The 23629-nt window shown below is 36.4% G+C and overlaps 1 protein-coding gene across 5 annotated transcripts in view; it reads right to left on the bottom strand.

The window, feature by feature from the left end:
- Positions 1-23629, bottom strand: part of Ccdc181 (coiled-coil domain containing 181) — a 29720-nt gene that overhangs the window by 5469 nt on the left and 622 nt on the right. For 2 of the 5 annotated variants that reach the window (XM_048358116.1, XM_048358120.1), the window contains exons 1-4: positions 10345-10474; positions 7157-7296; positions 3433-4380; positions 1913-2059 (exon numbers count right to left, since the gene is read on the bottom strand). In XM_048358116.1, coding sequence (XP_048214073.1) covers positions 1913-2059; positions 3433-4380; positions 7157-7273 — 1212 coding nt within the window. In that variant the 5' untranslated portion in view covers positions 7274-7296; positions 10345-10474. Of the gene's footprint in view, positions 1-1912; positions 2060-3432; positions 4381-7156; positions 7297-10243; positions 10475-23629 lie in introns of those variants that run through there. The other 3 variants (XM_048358121.1, XM_048358117.1, XM_048358119.1) reach the window with 3 other exon arrangements.

Raw genomic sequence — 23629 nt, 5'->3', positions numbered from 1 at the left:
TCCTGTGCTTGGCCGATTTCATGGCTTCTGACAGCAAAATAATTTAAAAATGCACAGTACAGCTTCAACATCACCTAATTCCTGCTCATTTACTAGGTCCTTTCACACTCATCATTAACTTGTCTCAGGACACTCCCACATGTTCTCTTGACCTGAAAAAATTGCTCCAATTCTTGGCCTAATTTCTGCTCTTCCTACTTTCACTGACTCATAAAAACCTTTCCTAAACTAGTAAAATATGCATTTCCCTGGTTTATAATTTCTCATAGCTTTTTTTGCATGGAATACATCAATATTTCTAATTAAAAACTTAAATCTATTACAAGAGCCTGATAACAGAGAACGATATACTGTTTATGAATTGCCATTCATCACATGCTAAGTAAGAAGTTCAATAAAAATATTGGGATCACTACCTTCCTGTCTCTACCTCCCAAGCAATTGGGATTACAAGTGTGTACCACCATGCTAGGTTTTATGTGTGTGTGTGTGTTGTTGTTTTTGTTGTTGTTGTTGATGTCTAGCCAACAAAGGTATAGCTAATTCATTCCAAGACTTTAAAAGCAAAAGTTTCTACAAACAGTATAATAAACTATCTATAAAATTACCAATGTCAGACTTTATAAGGTATTTATAACAGCTGTAATAGGCAAATTATTTTTTAAATCTCTAATATACAATAAGAAAGTGCTGAAAATTCATAGAATATTCATATTACATAAGAATAACTAACTTTCTTGTACATTCACATTCCATTTTTAAAAAAGCGTTTTTCCTGCATCGCTATCTTGTTACCCTACAGTGTGACTCAATCTTGACACCACCATGGTGAGCATCAATTTCCACTATAAGAGCCCCCATCTCACAAAGCTGCCCCCACTTCAGATACCAATTGAAAGTTTCAGATTGTAACCTGTGATTCTGATTAACCAGCTATATATCTAGGTGCTAGAGCAGCTCATACATGAAAGGAAACACATGTGTCAATTCACTATGTTAATAAACAATGTAGCTGGCCATATGTATACAACTAGATGCTCAATATGAGTAGCATGGAGCATCTAGGATTTACGGGATCAGAAGGCAGCTTGGGCTACATACTAAGTTCAAGACCAGCTTGGGCTACATAGCAACCGTCTACTAAACAATAAAAAAATTGAACTTAAAAAATGGAAAGCCCACCAAACAAAAAACAAAAAGCATATAATAGACCAGGTGTCACTCGCCTCACACCTATAATCCTAGCTACTCAGGAGGCTGGGATCTGAGGGCTGAAGTTCCAAGTCAGCCCAGGCAGGAAAATCTGTGAGACTTATCTTCAATTAACCACCCAAAAGCCGGAAGTGGAGCTGTGTGCTTAAGTGGTAGAGTGCAAAGCCTTGAACACAAAAGCTCATGGACAGCACCTAGCCCTGAGTTCAAGCCCCAAGACTGGCAAGGAAAAAAAAAAAGTTATCATTGGAATATGAGCCTAGATGAGCTAAGGAATGAATATAAATTTTTCTTCTCTATCTGTCTCTGTCTCTTTCTCTCTCTATATATATGCATACATACTTTATATATGTGATTTCTATATGTATCTAAAGTACGATTCATTTGTAGGATTGTGTGTGGGATGAAGGGATATGTACCTATATCTTATTTGAATATCAAACTTATATTACCTTGAAAAATGAATTAACCATTTTCTATTTTCTATGCTAAGGACTTCTGAATAATATGGGGGTCATTTGTTTTTTAAGAGAGCTCTTTAGAAATTAAAATTTCACCTGTATGTTACATCCTTTGCAGAGAGCTCTTATACCTTTCTTCTATATTCAAAGATTCTTAATCTGATACTGACTCTCTTCTCTAAAGAAGATCCACTTTAATATATGTATGAACTTGCTTATCATCTAGACATTCTACTTACTCTATTGTTCATGTATTCAATTTGCTTTGCTCGCTGAATTCTTCGCATTTCTAGAACCTGCTCTCTTTTCTTTTGCAACCATGCTTTAAACACCATGTCATTCTCTTTTTTCTTTTCTTTCTCTTCTTCTATTTTTCGTTGTTCTTCCTGGAAGAAAGAATATGAAAATAGATTCATGAAAAATTAACAAAATTATGTATTTGTTCAATATATTTTGAGGGGTCAAATCAGAATCTCTGTCCCTGAAACTTTCCATTCATTTTAAACTTTCATCCTGAAAATAAGAGGCCTCAGGAAAAAGCAAGATGGAAGCTGAGTAACATCCCTCAGTGACACACCAAGTTGAACAGTTATTCTCATACCAAACTACCAGAGGAGCAAAAACATTCAGGACTTGTGGCACAGCACATCTGTTCACCTTAGCTTTGTTACAAATATTCCATGGGTACTGTTGGGCACAAAACAAAGACAGGTGGTCCGAGGCTATCTGAAAGTGGTGAGTACAGGATGATGGTTGAGATCCCACAGCCAGACTGGCAGGCTCTACTGGAGGCTTTCCAATCAATGGAGCCACTCATTCTAATCGTGTCATAGAAACCCTGCCAACCAGCACAGCCCTGCCCCTCATCCCAGGTGTGTCTTGGAAATCTGGTTGAGTACCTGCTTAGTCTCATTTCAGATAGTCTCAGCAAACCCGAAGCCCAACACGGTGTTACTGACAGGTACTGCATAGGTACTACCTATACAGGAGCACCTATGAAGTGGCAGAGCAGGAGATGTGAAGAATGCCAGAGGGAGGTTAGGAGTGAAACCCACTGAGCTATACATAAGATTGTATTCTTAATCTAAAATAAAAATCCCTGAAATCATGGAATTGTATCTATGGAACACACACACACACACACACACACACACACACACACAATTATAATCCAACTACACATGCTGCCTATTAAATCCAAACAAATTTGTGCCTTCTCTTTTCCATGTGAAATGTAATTTTCACCTATCTCATATCAAAATTACTTTCAATAGTCACATAATTCTGAGTCTTCACCCTTAAAATGAAAGAACCAAGTGATGTTATCTTTGAGACTTCCTCTCACTTTAAAACAGATCATTCTACTATGCTCTGTGATGGTTACAAAAACAGATTAAGGTTAATAATCATTTAGTTAATAATTATTAATTACTATTCCATTTCATAACAGAAAAAGAAAGCAAGCAACCTCAAACATGCTTTTTTTTTTTTTTTTTTTTTTGCCAGTCCTGGGGCTTGGACTCAGGGCCTGAGCACTGTGCCTGGCTTCTTTTTGCTTAAGGCTAGCACTCTACCACTTGAGCCACAGTGCCACTTCTGGCTGTTTTCTATATATGTGGTGCTGGGGAATCAAACCCAGGGCTTCATGTATACAAGACAAACACTCTTGCCACTAGGCCATATTCCCAGCCCAATGTCAAACACATTTGAACAACCATTTCTATTACATTAAAAATATAATGTCCACTTTTATTCTTACCTCTCTCTTTAGCTTTTCTCTCCTTTGTTCTAGTTGTTTTTGGAGTTCTTTCTGTCGAGGGGAAAGGCAGTATGTTGAGGTCACTGGAGATATATTTGCAGACTGTGTCCGGTGAGATTTCCTGTTTCCTTTATTTCGATCTAAGTTGGCAGCAGAGCTGGGACGAGATTTGTGGTTGGATGGTGGTTGAGGAACATAAGCCAACGGCTCTCCTGTTGATAAGTGAGTGATAGCATGACTCTTTCCTGCAAGTTCATCTTTCTTCACACCATTGACACATGAATTGGGAGATCTGAGGAGCAACTGCTGAGGCTCATTTTCTATACTAATAGCACTATTAATGGGAGGCAAAAACCCTTGGCTCTCAATGTCTTGTAAATTCAGAAGTTCAAACTTTCCATCTCTCTCGATCAGTATCTTCCCATCCTTGTTTTCTTCACAGCTTCTATCAGGAAGTGACAAGATCACATTTTCTTGTTCTAGTTCATTGGAAATATATAACTGTGACAGTTTTCCAGACATATTATTTTCATTTTCAAAAGAATTTCTATAAATATCATTGTTATCAAGGGGAGGAACTTCCAGATCAACTAATTTGTCTTTGAATTTAAGTTTTCGCTCCCTTTTACTACTTGTGGGTTCTTGATTCTGTAGAATATTGTTAGCTTGTATAATTTTCTCCATAATATATCTTTTTACTTCCTCATCCTCATCTTCTTCATGGTCTTTTTGGTTTTCTGGCCTGGAGTCTTGGAAAGAGTTTTCACTATCTGAATCTGATAGGGCATCTAAAGGCTGGATACTTGGTACAGAAATGAAGTCATTTCTTCTTGCAGAACCCTCGTCCTTAATAGATGTGTCAGAATCTGAAAGCTGTTGGTTATGTTCTTTTTCAGTGTCATTCTCCTTCAATTCCTGGTTAATATCCTCTTCCTGCTTGCAAATCACCTTTAAAAAATATTAAATTTTTTCAATAAAATCAAGGTTCTGTTCTTTTATTGTCTGAACAATATGAAATGGATGATCTTTGCTATTTGTGTGATTTGCCTTATGAACAGGCAATTCTGATTCATGATCATACTTCAATACTAACATTCTAATTCATATTTATGAACACCCTATGGGAGAAAATAAATATACAATGGCTTGAGCCATACTTCCAGCCCAACTCAATATTATTTTAATATCATTCTCTCTAAAAATTTAAAATTTTTATGTTTTTGGAAAATGTTTTGAAACATTATCTGCTTGAAAGATTTATATCCTTTAAAAAGCCAATAGAACACCTTAATAATTACAAACAAGTTATTATTACTTTTTGTTAGTCATGGGGCTTGAACTCTGGGCCTAGGCACTGTCCCTGAGCTCTTCAGCTCAAGGGTAGAGCTCTGCCACTTGAGCCACAGTGCCACTCCCATTTTCTGTTTGTTAACTGGAGATAAGAGTCTCACAGACTTTCCTACCGGGTCTGGCTTTGAACTGTGATCCTCAGATCTCAGAGTAGCTAGGATTACAGGCATGAGCCACTGGCCCCCAACTAAAGTTATTCTTTTAAAGAATCCTGAAACAAATACCACCACTTATAAAAATCTTTCTCCCCAGGCTATTACAAAATAAAGTCCTTTATTTGTGTTCTAATCATGGCTGGCATCTACAGAACACATATCCACCAAATCCATGTTTACCTCCAGATCAAATTTTCCTTTCTCACCTCCACTAGAGACAAATAATCCATACTAACTACCCCAGTTGGCCCTACATTTTGCCCTACACATCTGCAATCTCATGTAAAGGCTTCTTTCCTATCATCTCTCTCATTCATTATATTTACCTCTTCACCTGCCAAAAACTTTAACATCACAATACATATTTTGTTCTCTCTCTCAATCCATTCCCTCTTAATGCAGTTCTACGGGAACTACAACATGCTGCTATCAATTCCTTAAAATATGTTCCTTTTTTATTTGTTCAAAGATCACCTCTTTGTACAACCTTTATGTCCTAAACTGAAAATTACTGTTTGATATCTGATCAGGAAATAAATCTAGTACATTAAAATGACTGCCAAATAACTAGAGTTGACATCTTTGCATTGCAATTCTCTCTCTTAAATCTTATTTGATTCTCTGGTTTGTTTCTTCCTTGTCCATAAAATTTCCTTTGGCTTTCATTTCTTTTTGAAACACTTTTTTTTTTTTTTTTTAGAAATTCTTCCCCTCACCCTCTTCACTGTCTCTAGCTTGGTAATCTCTTTTTCCCACCAACACCAAAGGAAGTTGTTGGAATCATGCATGGAAATATGTAGGATGCAAGAAAGCATTTTTCTTTATTCCTGTGGTATCCCTTGAATAGCCCCTGACATAGTAGGTAGTCATTATCTTTGCTGAGTAAAACTATGAACCATCACTATTATTACTTCTCTCATTTTATCAGCCAGTGCTACGAATCTCTCACACCATTCCAGTCATGAGAACTTTGGTTCAATCTCACCACACTGGGTATCTCTCTTGCGACTCATTTTTTTTTATTATTTTTCTGTTAAGATGAATAAAACTCCATTTTAAAAGCCATTTTAGAAGAAATCTTCATTTTTTTTATTCTGTTGCCATCTTCAGATCTTATCTACCCCATTTTTCTTTTCCATCATACAAAAAAGCAAGATGAAGTTAAGAGAAGGTTTTAAACGCTAATACCTTCATTTCCCAAATTATTTTCCTTAATGCCATCTGGACCCTGCTGTAATTATTATTATCACAGCAAAATCACCTATTCATTATCCCAGTCTTACTCCATTTCCTCATTATTTCCCTAGTTATTGACACTAATGCAAATGCATATCATATAAAATACATATGCACACTACATACATAGAGGAAGGATCTACCATGAGCCAGGAATTGGTTATTTTCCTGGATCTTACTTCTATGTCAGTGATTAATAGCATATTATCCTGAGAGCTTTTTCCCAAGAAGTATCTTCAGATTGACACTTTACTTCTTTTTCTGTATTCATTCCTCTGAAGAGCTTATTTGGTCTTAAATTTTCAATTCCCAGATGACCAGATCAAAGATTAAGACTTTTTAAAGAATTTTCTTCCTCTTGCACTTATATTAAGTCTCATGATTTTATTCAAGTTCACAGATAATAGGAATTAACTTTATTTGCTTTTAGTTTTTTTGTTTGTTTGTTTATTTGTTTGTTTTTTTGTTTGTTTGTTTTTTTTGGCCTGTCCTGGGCCTTGGACTCAGGGCCTGAGCACTGTCCCTGGCTTCTTCCCGCTCAAGGCTAGCACTCTGCCACTTGAGCCACAGCGCCGCTTCTGGCCGTTTTCTGTATATGTGGTGCTGGGGAATCGAACCTAGGGCCTCGTGTATCCGAGGCAGGCACTCTTGCCACTAGGCTATATCCCCAGCCTGCTTTTAGTTTTGATACAATACATCATGCATGACCTTATTAGATTACAAATCTATAATTATAATTTAGCTTTATGTTAAGTGCTAATTCAATCTTTATTCTATCACTAGTCCTGTGCTTTAGGCTATAATATTTAAACACTCTATGTTTCAATTTTCTTATCTCGAAGATAGGAAAAAGGCATTTGTCCAATGTACATCAGAAACATTGGGGGAAGGTTAGGTAAGATAATACATGTGAAAACCTTTGCTGGTGTAATTACTATAAATGCCATTGGTAATCTACATATACCTCTATAATCCATATATACCTCTGTTAGGCTGCCATCATTTTGTTCTTTTTCATTAATTAGCCACTCCAGGTCCTTTTCAAAATCATCTTCGTATTCTCCACTTTCTTTTGAATCACTATCTTTACTGTCGCTCATTTTCCGCTTGCTAGAGAATAATGCTGTAAGTTTTTAAAAGATAAGTATATGTTAAGTGGACTTTAAAGGTGGAATGTTGCAGGTAAACTAACAGAGAAATATATAGTATGTAATATTCAAAATATACATGTACTTTTACATGCCCTAAAAGAAAGACTTGCAATGGCAAGGTGTTTCTATAGATGAACATTCCTAACAAACCACCACCACCACCACCACACACACACACACACACACACACACACACACACACACACACACACACAGAGTTCCTGAATCCATGATCTGTAAGAAGATTTTGTTTTAAGGAGATTAGAAGACTGAGACTTAGAAAAGGATTTTTCCTCGTCCCTGCCAGTTTGTAACTCCATCCAGGCCAGTTTTGTTTTTTGGTTTTACCATTTGCATTTATTTCCTCATGATCAAATAAAAAACAATTATGTCAATTCTCATTTTCAGTTTCCCAATCCTTCCAGTAATTTACATAACATAGTTTGAATTTGCTATAAATTTGTTTTAATAAGTTATAACTGATTCTTAATTATGGTGAATGTTGACTTCTATAGACATAAAATTTGTCAATCCTAAATATATTTTCATTTTTAAAAATCTGATAATACTATCAAGAAGAGTGTTGTGACAGTAAATAGGACTGTCATATGAAGGATGATGTTTGTTAAAGTGGTATATAAAAAGAAACAATCTAAAGTTATCTTTAAATAGAAATCAATTAAAATTTTCGCTCATTTGTGTAAAACTTTTTCAACAAATCTTTACTTGTAAAGTGTCTGTATATGTGTGTGAGCACACCATTATATAAATGTATGCATATGTATTGGTAAAACTTTTACAGTTATTGAATTCTTACTGTATATATGTATGTATATACATATGTACATGTGTGTGCATGCATATGTGTACACACATATTTCCACCATAACTTATAAAGAAGGCTAGGACTACAGCAGCGGGGCTTCCAGTTTTCTAGAGAAGACAAAACTAAATAGAAGACAAATAAAAATATTGATAACTGAAACAATGGCATATGCAAAAGAGTAATATAGAAAAGAAAACATTAACTCAATTAACTCAACTTAATTATGATTCAATTGAGTAGCTATCCTTTCTAATGTATTAGTTCGACTTCAAGTCCTTTCAGACTTACATTTTAAGCTAAATATAAAATGACCTTTCCTTAAAAAGTCAAAAGTAAGGCTTCAATAATTTCTGAATAAGAGGGTAAGGACAATAATACGTTGAGGTGGAGCCAGGTGTGTTGGTGCATGTCTGTAATCTCAGCACTTGGTAGGCTAAGGGAGAGGGTCACAATTCTGAGATTAGCCTAAGATAGAATCTATCTCAATGTCCCATCCAAAAAAATTGTGTGTGTGTGTGTGTCTCAGAGGAACCTAAAAAATACTTCAGAATGAGTTTATCACTAACTAGTTCCAAGACAAGCTAAATCATTTAAGCTGTATGTCTACCTGCCTAAAAATTAAAAGGCATTATAAAGAATAAACTAAAACATCATAATACAAAATATCTACAGAAGTACTATTTTCACAGTCATTATGCTTTGAGAAAACTTCTTAGACTACAGATCTTGAAATTTATTACCTTAAGATGTTTTGGTTATATTGCTGTTAAATTCCAAGTTCCTCAATATTTCCTTTAATTTTATAATATAAGATAATTCTGAACTCATAAGTAAATATCTTCCTTAAGACTTGATATGCATGCACTATGATTTATTTCACCCAAGTGAAGACTAAAGTTTAAAATTTAAACATGGAATCAATATACAATCATTACAATAAACATTAGGTATCATGAAATTATGCCGCTGTATTATAATTTAATAGAAAAAAAACTACTTAAAGTAAGCTGAGAAGTACATGAATGTACTTCTAAATGACTGTAATTCCACTCCTGTAACTTAAGAAGTATCATGACTGCCTCTCAAGTAAACAAAGAACATAAATCATAAACTCTTGTTTACCAGGTCTCTTAAGCCTTTTTCAAATGTGTCACAAGATATTCAACCTCTTCAGTTCCTTTAATCTTCGTCTCCAGAATACTGCCCATATAGTATATAGTTATCTAGAACAAAGTTACAACTTTCGCAAGCCAAATTATCTATATTCATAGCCTATTTTATTAGCGAGCACCCAATACTTAGATTTCAACATTTATCCATGTAAAGGACTTAGCCCAGATCTTAATGGAGAATTGTAGTAACAAACTGCAATTAATTTCTTCTTCTTAAGTGTCTTAAAACTCCAGTGTAGCCAGGAGACTTACAGGTCTTCTGCCACAGTGGAGGTCATATGTGCACCCAATTTTCAAAGCTTTCTTCTAAGATTCGGAGTATTCAAAAGTAGTTCATTGTGGTCATTGATTCGTCTTACCTCAAGGCCTTTTATACATGTTTGTTTCAAATACTACGCATTGAAAGAACTTTTTAAAATAAAGCAAGCACTTAAGCAAAAATGTATAAAGTACTTAAACAAAAGTCCAGAACATTATGAACGCATTCTTCCTGCTGCTTCCTGCTAACACCATGATTCCACGAATAAATGACAAAAATAGCTATACTCTTCACAAAGTAGGAAGCTGAGTAGTATTCTACAAAGAGCGTCAGATGATCATTTGAATTTCCATTCCGCATCTCAAGGTAATAATAGCACCTAAATCAACACCAGGGTCTAATTAATTGGTTCGTGGAAGTTACTATGTGAGGAGTGACGTTTCCTCCCGGGGATGAAATTGTTAGCTTTCAGGTCGGAGAACTTTAGGATTGAGTATGACACCCCCCACAACACCCCCCTCCCTCCCCCTCCGGCGCAAATTAGAGCTACTAAGCCGCTCTCCGAGGGTCTCCCCGGTCCTAGGTGATGCCAGCTTGGCTTGGCTCCCCATCCCGGTCCCACGGGTGCCCACTGGGGCTCCGCTCGCCGTCTCGCCGCCCACCTGGCCTCCCAGCGGTGCCGGGCGTCCGTCCTTTCACCTGCTTCCCCACCCTAAGTATCTCCGCATCATCCTTCCTGCTGTCCCTCTGAGTCCCCTCCTGCCTGAGTCGGGACGCAGCGGCCGGGGTCGCGGAGATGGCCGTGGGAGCACTGCTCTTTCTAAGGTCTGACAGCGCGGTAAAAGAGACCCCGGGCCCTGGCTGCCATGGCAACGCCGCAGCCGCGTCCTGCATCCGGGCCTCTGGCCTGCGCACGCGCAGAGGGACACCGGGGGAACAGGTGTTCCTGAAGACGCGGGTGGGGGGGAAGGGGGGAAGGCCCTCAGCCCGGCCTGCCTACCTTGGTCACGTCTGGCTACAGTTTCCAAGGAGGCTGTCAGGAAATGGACGCCACACCCGCGATTTTCAAGGGTGCATCAGAGACTGGCGAGAGATTGCCGTCCTTGCTGTGAATTCTCCACCATGCACGGGCAACTCGGCAGATTTGGAATTTCTAAGGGCAGCTTCTGGATGTTTTCCACTGTTAACATAAAAAAAAAAAAGATAATAAGTATGTTTTCTTTTTCATATCATGCGTTTGAGTCCAGCTTATTTTAAAAATGAAAACGAAGTCTGTATGCACTGAAGATAGATGTTAGAAGAAGGGCTGCTCCAGGCCTCAAGCATATCAAAATGATCAGGTACACTCTTCCCTGACAGTCTTCCTGTAAAACGGGAAGACATGTTTTAGGTTGTAGCAACAGATAACAAAACTTTAGGCACTATCGACAACCAGGAACACATAAGAAACGTAAGAAGTGTAAATACTTCCTCGGTAAAACCTCGTACAATATTCATATTATTTTTAACTGCTCAATAATTGAATTTCTGTCCATTGATATGATGGAACATGTCTTTCTTCCAACGAGGAGCAACATAAAATTTAATTTTTAGGTAGACTCCAAATTACTAACCTACAGTAAACAAAATGTTAAAAAAAATTAAGGTTATAATGTATTAAAACACAGTGCATACTTCCTACCTGTAGATTTAGAATTCATAGTTGTAATGACCTAATATTTCAACCACTTCAGGAATCAGTCTTGGACCAAATGTTTGAAAAAGGCAAAATTTTAAAAATGATTGTTAAATGTGAAAGGAATTTGGTTCACTTCCTTTAATGTAGGAACTATCAAAGCTAGAACTCCCATAATTCTTAGTTTAATATTTTTCCTGAACACCCCATATTTGAAAATGCTTTGTAAACATTAATGGAATAGAGCACTGTTATTCATAATAGCCAGAAGACAAACTACTTATCCATCAAATGATTAATGGCTGAATGTGATATGTCCATAAAAATCTAATATTTAGTAATACTGGAAGCACTGGAAGAGGATTCTTAGAAGCTGATAAGAGGAATAATTATCATAATTCTATTAGCCCACCAGGAAAACAATTGCACTGGCTTAATGTTTCAGCTATTTTGGAACTCAGGCCTATCAAAGTTTCAATTCCCAAGGGAATGAAGATGATGAAACAGTAATGATGAACCTTAACAATGTTTATCAAATATATTCTATCAAAGATGGTAGACACAAAAGATTACATACACTATAATTCCAATGATATGTATTTGTCAAGAATAGGTAGAAAATAAGTGCTTGTTAGAGCAGAGGTATTGTTGGAAGGAACTGGGTGGGGGACTACTAAGAGGTAAATAGTATGGCACATTGATTTCACATTAAGATATATTTGCTGAAGAGAGTTGTCAAAGAAAATGGTGTTTCAAAAACCTAATACAGTTCTAGTGAGCAAACCAAAACTGGAAAGTAGAAAATGAAAGAAAATTAAATTTTTTGAGATGAATAATACAGATTCCACCTCTCCTAGGTTTACTTAACCTGTTAAGCATTTTAATTTCTATTTCCCCATGCACAACAACGATAACAATATTGACCTTTAGGATAATCCTAAGAAATAATCCATGAATTAAGCTAATGTATGGTGCACACAAACAGCTCAAGAAATAGTGACTAGTATCATTATATTGTTTTCTAAAAGGATAAAATTAGAATACTGATAATCAGAAAAAAATTAAAAATATTTCCTACACTGAATGTTTTCATTTATTACATATCTAGATGTTAATATATCATCTTCAAAGAAATAAATATTAATCTGCAATTATAGCACCGTGTTTTGTGTTACTAAGTACTAAAGGTAGAATGGATAGTATTAAATTTAGAAAAACACTTAAATGAAAGTCAGAATTCCAGTTCTTTCAACCTACTAGAACACAGTTGTAGACAAACAAAATAGACTTGACAGCATTAAAACAAAAGTCTTACAAAATTTATAAGATAAGCTTGAGCAGTTGGTGGGATACTTTTTCATTTGCATACATTATTCTCATGAACTCCCACCGAGAAATTTCAATGTAATCATTTGAAGGGAGAAAAGATAATAGGTGGTTAAAAATAAGTATACAGACTCTCCCCAAAATAGATAGAATGACATTCAAAAAGAAAAAGTAAGATGATTAAAATCTGAGATTACCTAAAAAGAAATCTTTGTCTTTTTTAAGGACAAGCAGAGACAAGCACTAAATTATAACACTGTACAATCTGAGATACAATATTGTAAACCTGAGCAACTAAAAGGCTTGTTTCATCTATTTAAAAGGTAGCATAGTATTTTTCATTAACTGTATTTAGTTTTTCCTGCTGAGCTCTTTACTTGTGGGACCACTTGGAATTCCTAACCTAGGCATGAGGGAACTCACAGATTGAATGGCAATAGGTACAAAGCAAGGGATCAATATGTAACAAACAAGACGCTGGTATAGCTCACATAGTGGAGGGGTTCATTGAGGAGGAAGAGATAAGAAGTTTCTGCAAATTGTTGACATCAGAACTTCTGAAGTATGGAAAGAATTGTGCAAGAAGGGAAGGGCATTGTACATAGAGATGGTGGCATTAGAAGACCTTAAGACATCAAGCAGGATCTCCAGGTAACTCAGAACTGCTGATTGAAAATATTCAAGATGGGATGTGGTGATGAAATCCATACATCATTGCCAGGTGCATCCTCTGAAATAATGCAAACATATTGTGAAACCCAGTGCAATATGATCTAGGAATAAACATTTTTGTTAATATTGTTCTTGGGCGAGTCTAGCATATCATTCATTTCTGCTAAACATGAGTTCCTTAAAGAAAAAACAATTATTAGGTATTATGGTACATCATATTTAAGTTTTAATGACTATTGAGTTCAAATAATTAAAACCAATTAATTTTAAAAATAATGAATTTTGTTTTGACTACATGAATCACATGATATACATAATATAATTTCTGTCAAATAATTTATCAGAAGGGATTATTGTTTGCATGATTAGAGCAGAGAGAGTAATACAGTTCTAAAATGAGGGAAAATAGGATACTTGGGAGCACTGGATCTGCATGTAGGGAAGAAGGAATGTTGGAGAGATGGTGATGATACACACTGAAATTCTAGAGTACCTCAGGGTCCATCCATACTCACGCTATTTCATATCCCTTTGCTTTTCCTCTCTAATGTGAGTGTACTTAGGCTAACAATGGCTGACCAAAGAAAGAAAACTAAAGAAACAGATGATTTAGAAAGAAGAAAAAATTGTTTACTCCTCAGTATCTTTCACTAGATTGGCTTCTTTATAGTTTTTAAACATTTCCAGTGGTAATTATCAATTAATTACTATTTCAGTGTAGGGTGTAGAGGTTTATTAAAATATATGATCAAAGGCTGGGGTGGTTCAGATCTCAGGAAACTGAGATCTGAAAATCATGGTTTGAAGCCAGTCTGGCTGGGCAGGAAAGTCTGAAATTCTTATCTCCAATTAACCACCAGCGCTTTTTTTGAGCTGTGGCTCAAGTAGCAGAGTGTTAGGTTTGAGAAAAAAATAAAAAAGGTCTGAAACAGCATCTGAGCCCAGAGTTCAAGCTCCAGAACTAGCATGCACACAAACACAAAAATGTGATCCTACATAGTAAATTTACTGCATAAGTATTTACTATAGATATGGCTATATATTTATCTCTTCTACTGTATAGTTGTTAACTATATAGTTTAAATGTTTGTATTCTAAAATAAGAATAGACAATGCTGGAATTTTCTGTCATTGTTCATTATACAATATACAATATATAATTTAATGATCACACAACACAATGAAAGGTAGTGTAAAGTTGAGCAAGTTAGGTTGTTGTTGTTGTTTTGCCAGTCCTGTGGCTTGAACTTGGGGCCTGAGCACTGTCTCTGTCTTCTTTCTGTTCAAGGATAGCACTCTACCACTTGAGCCACAGCACCACTTCTGGCTTTTTCTATATATGTAGTGCTGAGGAATCCAACCCAGGGCTTCATGTATGCAAGGCAAGCACTCTACCACTAGGCCATCTTCTCAGCCCGAGCAACTTACTTTAAACCCAGTGATTTGAATGTTTTTGAGTTGAAAATGCAGTATTTCAGTAACCCAAAAAGAAAACTTATGTAAACTGATTGCAAAAAATTGAGAAAACATGGCTTTACATGCCTCCTATAAAAATGCAAGATGTTCTATTGGAAATATTCAGATTTTGCAGAAACAAAGAATTTCAAGTCACTTAACAAACAGCTATGGGCACTTTTGTGCCAGCACTGCCATATACACCAGGCACAGGGAAAAGAGTTAACATATTCCCTGGAAGGCCATTACTTCACTCACCTAGAACCCATATTCAGTGTCCAATAAGCTTGAAAACAGTGGTAAAACGATACCACCAAGTTCATGAATCTCTCGTACAGTGCTTTATAAAATAAGCTCAGATTTCTGAGATCCAAACCTAGAAACTCAGATGTGATCATGTGAATGGAATGGAAAGAAAAAAAAAGATGCTAAAATGAGCTCAATTTTCTGAAATTTACATATAAATTTTACTTATAGTGCTAATTTACTTACAGGACACAGGATCGTTTAACTATTTATCTATTAGCATGGATATTTTGTGAGTTAAAATTAATGGCTAGCTGGGCACCAGTGGTTCATGCCTGTAATCCTAGCTGCTCAGGAGGCTGAGATCTGAGGGTCATGCTTACAAGCCAGCCAGTGCAGGAAAGTCCATGAGGCTCTTATTTCCAACAAGCTTCTCAAAAAAGCTAGAAGTAACACTGTGGCTCAAGTGGTAGAGTGCTAGCCTTGAGCAAATGGAGCTCAGGGATAATGCCCAGACCCTGAGTTCAAGCCCCAGGACCAGTACAAATAAATAAATAAACAAACAAACAAACTAATTAATTAATGCTACTATAAGAACAAGGAAATGCACTGCTGGCATATGAGCTAGAAATGAATGTCCTGCTGGTTAGGGTCAGAGACAAACTTCAGCCCTCCAGCCTTTGCTATTGCTTATAACAATTTAAAAAGAAGTCAAAAAATTTTTTAAGTCAATCGCTTTCAAAGAAAGCTTACTCAGTAGTTGGGAGGAAAAGCAATAGGTAACAGACAAACTGTCATAGTCAGTTTTTCATCACTGTAGCAAACACCTGCAAGAAAAAACTTAAAAGGAGGCATGTGGTTCTGCTCAGTATTTGAAGAGTTTGAGTCAGTCCTAGTTCAGCTGTCTCTGTGTTCTAATTAGGACCTGTGGTGAGGCAGAAAAATCATAGCAGAAGGGTGTGGTAGATAGAAGCTCCTTACCACATTCATGGCAACCAGGAAGCAAAAAGAGTACTTGCTTATATGAGTTGGCTTCCTCCTCCTTCCCTGTTAATTCCTCCCAGCCCAGATGCTTATTGGATGGGGCCAGTCCTGTTGAGGACAAGCTTTGTCTCCTCAGTTGTTAATCCTCTCAGGAAGGGCCCTCAGACACACCCAGAGGTGTGCTTTACTAATCTCCTATGTGCTTCACAATACAATCAAGTTAACAATTAAGACTATCAGGGGGCTGGGAATATAGCCTAGTGGCAAGAGTGCTTGCCTCATACACATGAAGCTCTGGGTTCGATTCCCCAGCACCACATATATGGAAAACGGCCAGAAGGGATGCTGTGGCTCAGGTGGCAGAGTGCTGGCCTTGAGCAGGAAGAGGCCAGGGACAGTGCTCAGGCCCTGAGTCCAAGGCCCAGGACTGGCAAAAAAAAAAAAAAAAAAAAAGACTATCAGGCATCCTAAATAAGAAACCTGTATAATATGGTATGTGAGAAGATGATAAATAGCATGAAAAGTCATACATGTGTCTCATATTTAGCTATACTTACAGTGAAATGCATTACCCTGCCAAGATATCCTTTTTATACTTTATCCTTACAAGCCCTAGCAAAGGCGGAGGGCTTAGTTTGCCTCTGACCCCAACCAGCAGGACATTCACTTCTAGCTCATCTGCCAGCCAAGCATTCTTTGAAACAAAGCCTCTAAGTGAAAAAGCATTTACACTGTAATTATTTCCATATGTTCAGTAGATTAGCTCAGCACTTGTTTCATGTGTTCAGCACTTTTGCTCAGACACCACAGGGCAGAAGTTTGAAGAAATTTCCTGCAGAGAGCCTCTAGTTTACTCAGTATATGGCTAGGAATCCTGTGCACAACCCTTAACTGCAGGAGAATTTAATAGGAGTAAGTTACCATGGAAAAGAAACAACACGAATCAGTTTATCTTCCGGGAAAACAACACACACAGTTTACTTTTTACATTATAGACAAGGTCATTCTCTGTTTAACCAGTTGTGTTCCATTGCCTAAGAAATAATAGCTCTTTGAAAACATCTACCCATATTTGAATATAAACACCATTTGCAAAGATACTCTGTATATCTTTTACTTGGTAAGCTTTCTAACAGAAGTTCCTCTTTCTTGACATTCATACATGAGAGGCTAAACTATTAAGACCTTATTTAAAGTGTATAAGCAGAATTGAGGAATATCTTTTGTTAACATGTTACAGCAGACTAACTGAAACACCTATATAAAGCTAATTTAATACAAAACTGCTTTTAAAATAATAGTCTATACTTATAGCCACTCATATTCTTTACTGTTAACACCACAAGTATACTGAAAACATTTTGGATGGGATAGCTAGCTAGCTATAGAATTCGCATGGTGCTTATTAAATTTGTATTCAACACATTCCCAAATGAAATGTTTCTGCCTGCAAAAACACCTTACATACAATAAACATCCAGTATACTCACACTAAGAATCTGCTTATTTTCTGTAATCAAATTTCAAAGTGGAAGTGGAAGAAAAGCAAATAAAGCATTTCACTCTTGTTATCAGAAAAAAAGAAAGTATACATATTCCATGGGTGGCAGGGCTTGGGGGTGAGGAATGTTTTCTTGGCATTGGTTTTAAAAGTAATTTCTTAAATGAAGTATTTATGTGGAGTAGTGAGTGATATAAGGAATGGAGCTTTCAATACCATTTGGATGTGTGCAGCCAGTGGAGGGGTGGGGAGTTCAGAATCATACTCAGGGCCTCACAAATACTAGATAAATGTTCTACCACTAAGCTATATACTCAGTCCCTAAACATTTTTATAGCAAAGACACAAATCTGTTTCTTATGGATGCTTCCTACAATGATCTTATATTTCTCTCTCAAAAAAAAGTTTAAACCTGTGAAAGATGTCCCTAGATTGCCTACGGTGTGTATGTGTGTATTGAGCTCAGGGCCTGTGCTTGCCAAGAGCTCTACTTCTTGAACCACACTCCCACTTCTGTTTAGTTGGTTTTTTGAGATACTGTCTCTCACTTTCTTTACCTGGCTTGGTAGCTTTGAAGTATGATCCTCCCCCTTCCTAAGCATGAACCACTATGCTTGGCAAGACTTCTTTGAAAATAATAATTTTGGAAGAACTATGCTTCTGAACCATGCATGGTAGAAACTTGGCTTTGTGTTCTTCTAGTCAATGCCTTCTAGTGTAGTGTAGCCAAAAAGTGTAGTGGCTGCAAGTCCTTCTCTGAGTATCAAATTTGTTAAACTCCTTACAGAATTTAGATATGAAAGAGCATCTTTGCAATCAGATGATAATGGGGACAGTTCTGTCTTCTATCTCTGGATGTAAAGACTTAGTGTGTCCCAGGACTATAGATTACTACAATTTAAAGGGTATACCATCAACTCATATACTTTTAAAAATGTAAGTCATCTCATATACCTCTTATTTTTAATCATAAAAAACTCCTTCCCATCCTTGATATTTCCAAGGTTATTTTCATTGCTGATTTCCTCACATTATTACAATGCCCAGTTTCTCACCATTAAACACAATGTTAAGGATAGTCTTTCTAGAGGTGGCCTTTAGTAAGCTGAGGAAGTTCCCCTTCATTCCTAGTGTTTATTTTTTTATGTCATGAATACATGCATTTGCTCAAGTAATTTATCCATGTCTACTGTAGATCTGTAGGTTTGTAGTTTTGCTTTCTTGTAATATATTTGTTTTGGCAGTAAGGTAATGCTGACCTTGTGGAGTTACGAAATGTTTCATTTGCTTTTGTCTTCTAGAAGATTGTAGAGATTTGTGTAATTCTTCTGTAAATACTTAAATATTTAATCCAATTCTCCAGTGAAACCATCTAGGCCTGTTATTTTTGGTAAGGCTTTTGACTAAAGAGTCAATTTCTTTCATAAATATAGGTATATTGAGATTGTATTTTTCAAGGGTTCTTATCTATTTCACCTAAATTTTCAAATTTAGAGTTATATGAACATATTACTCCTTTACTATCCTTAGGTGTTCATAGATTCAATAATAATGTTTCCACTTTGATTACTGATATTTATCATTTGTGTCATCCTTTTGTCTTAGCTTAGCTATAATTTTATGGCTCTTTTCAAAGAACCAGCTGTTTGGTTTCATTGTTTTTCTCTATTTTTTTCTCAATTTCACTTATTTCTCCTCTTATTAAATTATTTTTTATTATTGTGTCAGGGTTAAATTGGCCTTTCTTTAGTTCTCCAAGATGCAAGTTTAGATTGCTGGTTTTGTACTTAAGGTTTTTCTAATATGTTATAATTTTTTCTTTAAAGATAGGTTTCTTATAAACATCATAGCTGAGTTTTATTTTGTAGTCATTCAATCTGTCTTTGGTGTTTTAGGCCATTTTATGTTTATAGTGACTTTGATATAGTTGTATTAATAGCTAACTTTTCTATTTGTTGTCTCCTTTTTTCTCTTTTTAAGAGAAAACAATATTACATCTTTATTGTTATTATTTTCTCCTCTTTCTTTTAACCTTGTCTTTATTTTTATTGAGGATTTTTTTTTTACTATTTATTGTATGCCTTCTTAGGATAGTAATTTTACTTCTTTAAAAACCATTACTGATTTGTCTAATTTGGTTTTGATTCTATAGAATTTTTTGTTTTTCCTCATTATCTACCTACAAATTCAGTCAAATGGTTTATAAATCAACTTCAACTCTGACTCAGTGGTTAATTTTTCTAGGGATGACTTCTGCTTCTAGAACCATAGCTCATAGCTATGTAAAAGTTATTATAGATCAAAGCAAAGTTACTTTCTTTTATTTATGTATATACATACTTACTTTTATTCCATGTCTGAATGCTGTCCCTGAGCTTTTGTGATCAAGGCTAGTGATCTAAAGTCATAGCTTTATTTATGACTGTTTGGTGGAGATAAGAGTCTCACAGACTTTCCTACCTGGATTGGCTTGGAACCACAATCCTCTTTATCAGCCTCCTGAGTAGCTAGAATTACAAGCATGAGCCACCAATACCCAGCAAAAATTATTTTCAAATGACTAGTGGAAGATTGACAGAAATAAAGAGCTTCACTAGAATAAAATTCTCTCTCTCCTTAGGGATCACAAAGTTATCAATGATAAAGGCAAAATTTCTTCAGATATCATTCATTGCTTCTAATACATCATATCTACAATTTATTTCCTGAACATACTCTTCCCTTGAATTTGTATTACTACATGTGAATTTCAGAAAATTATATAAGGCTGAAAAATCAGGTGAGTAAAGGCTATAATGAGCCATAAATTCCATCTTTGCAAGTTTATTGACTCTCTCTCTCTCTTACTCTCTCCAACATCACCAATAAGCTAAGGGAATGCTTCTTACATTTTTATATTTGTATCATCCCACCAATCACCATCATATGAGAAAACATATCCTCTTCTTAATTGTAGGCAAGCTCTAGCACATTAATGAATTCATGTCACTTAGCTTAAAAGGCATAAATAACTAATGTGGTTGATTGCAAATGTATAAATGAATGACTTCAAAAAGAATTACATTATGCCAAAAAGAGATGCAGTAAGAAAGGTGATATGAGGGCTGGGAATATGGCCTAGTGGCAAAGAGTGCCTGCCTCATATACATGAGGCCCTGGGTTCGATTCCCCAGCACCACATATACAGAAAATGGCCAGAAGTGGCGCTGTGGCTCAGGTGGCAGAGTGCTAGCCTTGAGCAAAAAGAAGCCAGGGACAGTGCTCAGGCCCTGAGTCCAAGCCCCAGGACTGGCCAAAAACAAAACAAAAACAAGAAAGGTGATATGAAAAGATGTGAAGAAACATTATGACAGGACTTGTTAATAGGATGGGTAGTATAAGAAGAGAAGCCAAGAATGTCCTCAGCTTTTAGCATTTCCAAATGCCTTCATTTGAAATGGGCATTTACTGAGATCCCAGAGAAGCAAAGTGGCCTAGGAATCAAGAAGTCTTGTTATTGATGCTTATGTTATGTGATATTATGATATGATGTGATTAATTAAGCAATGAGGATGGAACCAGCAGTTGTGATTCTAGAATTCAGAGAAGATCTGTGTACAGATTGATGATGAAGTCACAGAACAGGATAAAAAACATGCAGGTGTAATGACAGAGTTGGTAATGTACAAGATGTAGATGACAAAAAAAAAAAGAGAGAGAACTGAGCCACTCCCCCCCCCCCAGGATACTCCAATATTTAGATGTCCAGAAGAACTACCACTAATAAAGACAATCCCAGGAATTGCCAGTAGAAGTACAGAGGGAAAACTGAGTTGAGCCCCAGTAGCTGAATCTAAGAAGGGATTATGATTCAAGCAGCGATGCTCCATGATGTCAAATGTGGCTGGCAGGTCAAATTTACAACCAAATGTGGCTGACAGGTCAGATACAATGAGAATCGGGAACTACTTTTTTGGCAAATGAAATGGTAAGGATGCTAAGCAAATTAGAGGAGACACAGCTCTTTTCTGATAGCTTTTCTAAAGAAGAAAGGAGAGAGCAGCAGTTAAAAGGCCACAAGAGTTCAAGCAGAGGTGCTGAGAGGGATCCTAAATTTATTTCTGTGACTGTAAGGTTTTGTAAAATCTCCAAAAATAAAACATGTTAACTGCAATAAACCAGTATCTCCTTCCATTCTTATTTTCCTTCATCATCTATTCCTCTGTCATTGGCTATTAGATATTTCTTGAATTTGAAAGAACCAAATTAGCAATGTGTTGCCTTAATTCTGAATAAAAATAGTTCCATTGAATTGAGAATTAGTTCATCTATTTTTCTATACTTAAATGTACTTCAATACTGAAGAACTTGAGTGAGAAACTATAATTATGTAAGTCTAAAGCACTATGGCAATGACCAAGAATTATGCATTTTGACCACTCAGTTATGAACTGATAATGCTATTCTTGATTGTAGTCTTTGTGGTTTTAGTTTTAGGGTTTTTTGTCTGTTGTGGTCTTAAAATCAGGGCCTGGAAGCTGTTCCTGAGCTTTTTTTTGCTGAAGCTAGTGTTCTACCACTTTGTGCCACAGCTCTACTTCCAGTTTTCTGGTGGTTATTTGGAAGTCTCATGGACTTTCCTGCTGGGGCTGGCTTTTGAACTAAGATCCTCAGATCTTAGCCTCCTGGGTAGCTAGTAATACAGGTGAGCCACCAATAACCCAGCTGTCTTTGTTTTTATGTTTTCATTAAATAATACATCATCAATAACTGGAAAAATAAATTCGTAAAATAATTTAAGCATTTTTAAAGGGAAACATCATGAGATAGTAAGAACAAAATAAGCACCCCTTCTCATTGGATGCTACTATATCCAACTCAAACTTTCTTTTTATTAAAAGTGTTAAAAATAGATTGGTATAAGTATTATATTCCAGTCACAATTTAATTTTCTGGAATAACTAGAAAGCCTTAATTTTGTTAATACTAATTTGGAACAGCAGCAAAGTAGTATCTGAATATAGTACTAAATGACTTTTGTAATCTGTGTATTTTCATACAATCCTTTCTTGATCTACTATTCAAATTCATGGCCATCAGTCTCTCACAGAGAACGTGAGTGACACAGAACTTGTCACTCTCACAGAAAGGCTATTTTGTGGTAGTTGCTTTCAATCATGACTACGCAAAGGGTTCTTTTTTTTTTTTTTGGCCAGTCCTGGGGCTTGGACTCTGGGTCTGAGCACTGTCCCTGGCTTATTTTTGCTCAAGGCTAGCACTCTGCCACTTGAGCCACAGCGCCACTTCTGGCCATTTTCTGTATATGTGGTGCTGGGGAATCGAACCCAGGGCCTCATGTATATGAGGCAGGCACTCTTGCCACTAGGCCATATCCCCAGCCCGCAAAGGGTTCTTCTTTAGAAACCCATGGCTGATTTTTTTTCCATTTTAAGAAGGATTTCTCTGTATTCTCATTATAAAACAAAGCTATCTGGTTTAATGTTGCAATCCTTTCTCCATTAGATACAGGCACATCTTTTTATTAAAATGAGTATGGAATAGTTTCTTTGAGTAAGCAAAAAATAGCTTATACCTAGGGAACGGAGCAAAAAGACAGACAAAATATCTACATGGGGAGGAGAGGATCAAAATATTATCATAGTGGGCACTGGTGGCTCACATCTATAATGCTAGCTACTCAGGAGGCTGAAGTATGAGGAGGATTACAGTTTGAGGCCATCTCAGGCAGCAAAGTGCATGAGACTCATCGCCAATAAACTACTCAGAAAAGGCCAGAAGTGGCACTGTGGCTCAAGTGGTAGAGTGCTAGCTTTGAGCCAAAGAAGCCCAGGCACAGTACCCAGGCCCTGAGTTCTAGCCCCAGGATCAGCAGCCCACCCCCCAAATTATCTATAAATTATCTATATTATAATACAGATAATATCTGTCTCCTAGTGGAGATCTATCTATCTATCTATCTATCTATCTATCTATCTATCTATCTATCTATCTATCTATCTATCTGTTTGTCTATCTATCTGCATAGATACAGAGATATAAAGCTGTATCTCTCTATATCCACTAGGAGATAATTACAGGAGTTCGGAGGGGTTCTGTAAGCCTATTGTTGGTTACCTGGGTGATTTCCCATTATAGTCACGTTGGCCTATGGTGTCTTATTTAGTCAAGCACAAAACAGGCAAGAATTTT

Source organism: Perognathus longimembris, chromosome 11 (assembly GCF_023159225.1).
Source record: "Perognathus longimembris pacificus isolate PPM17 chromosome 11, ASM2315922v1, whole genome shotgun sequence".
NCBI lineage: Eukaryota > Metazoa > Chordata > Mammalia > Rodentia > Heteromyidae > Perognathus > Perognathus longimembris.
The sequence above is the reverse complement of the archived record's forward strand: the minus strand, read 5'-3'. Positions and strand labels throughout refer to the sequence as shown.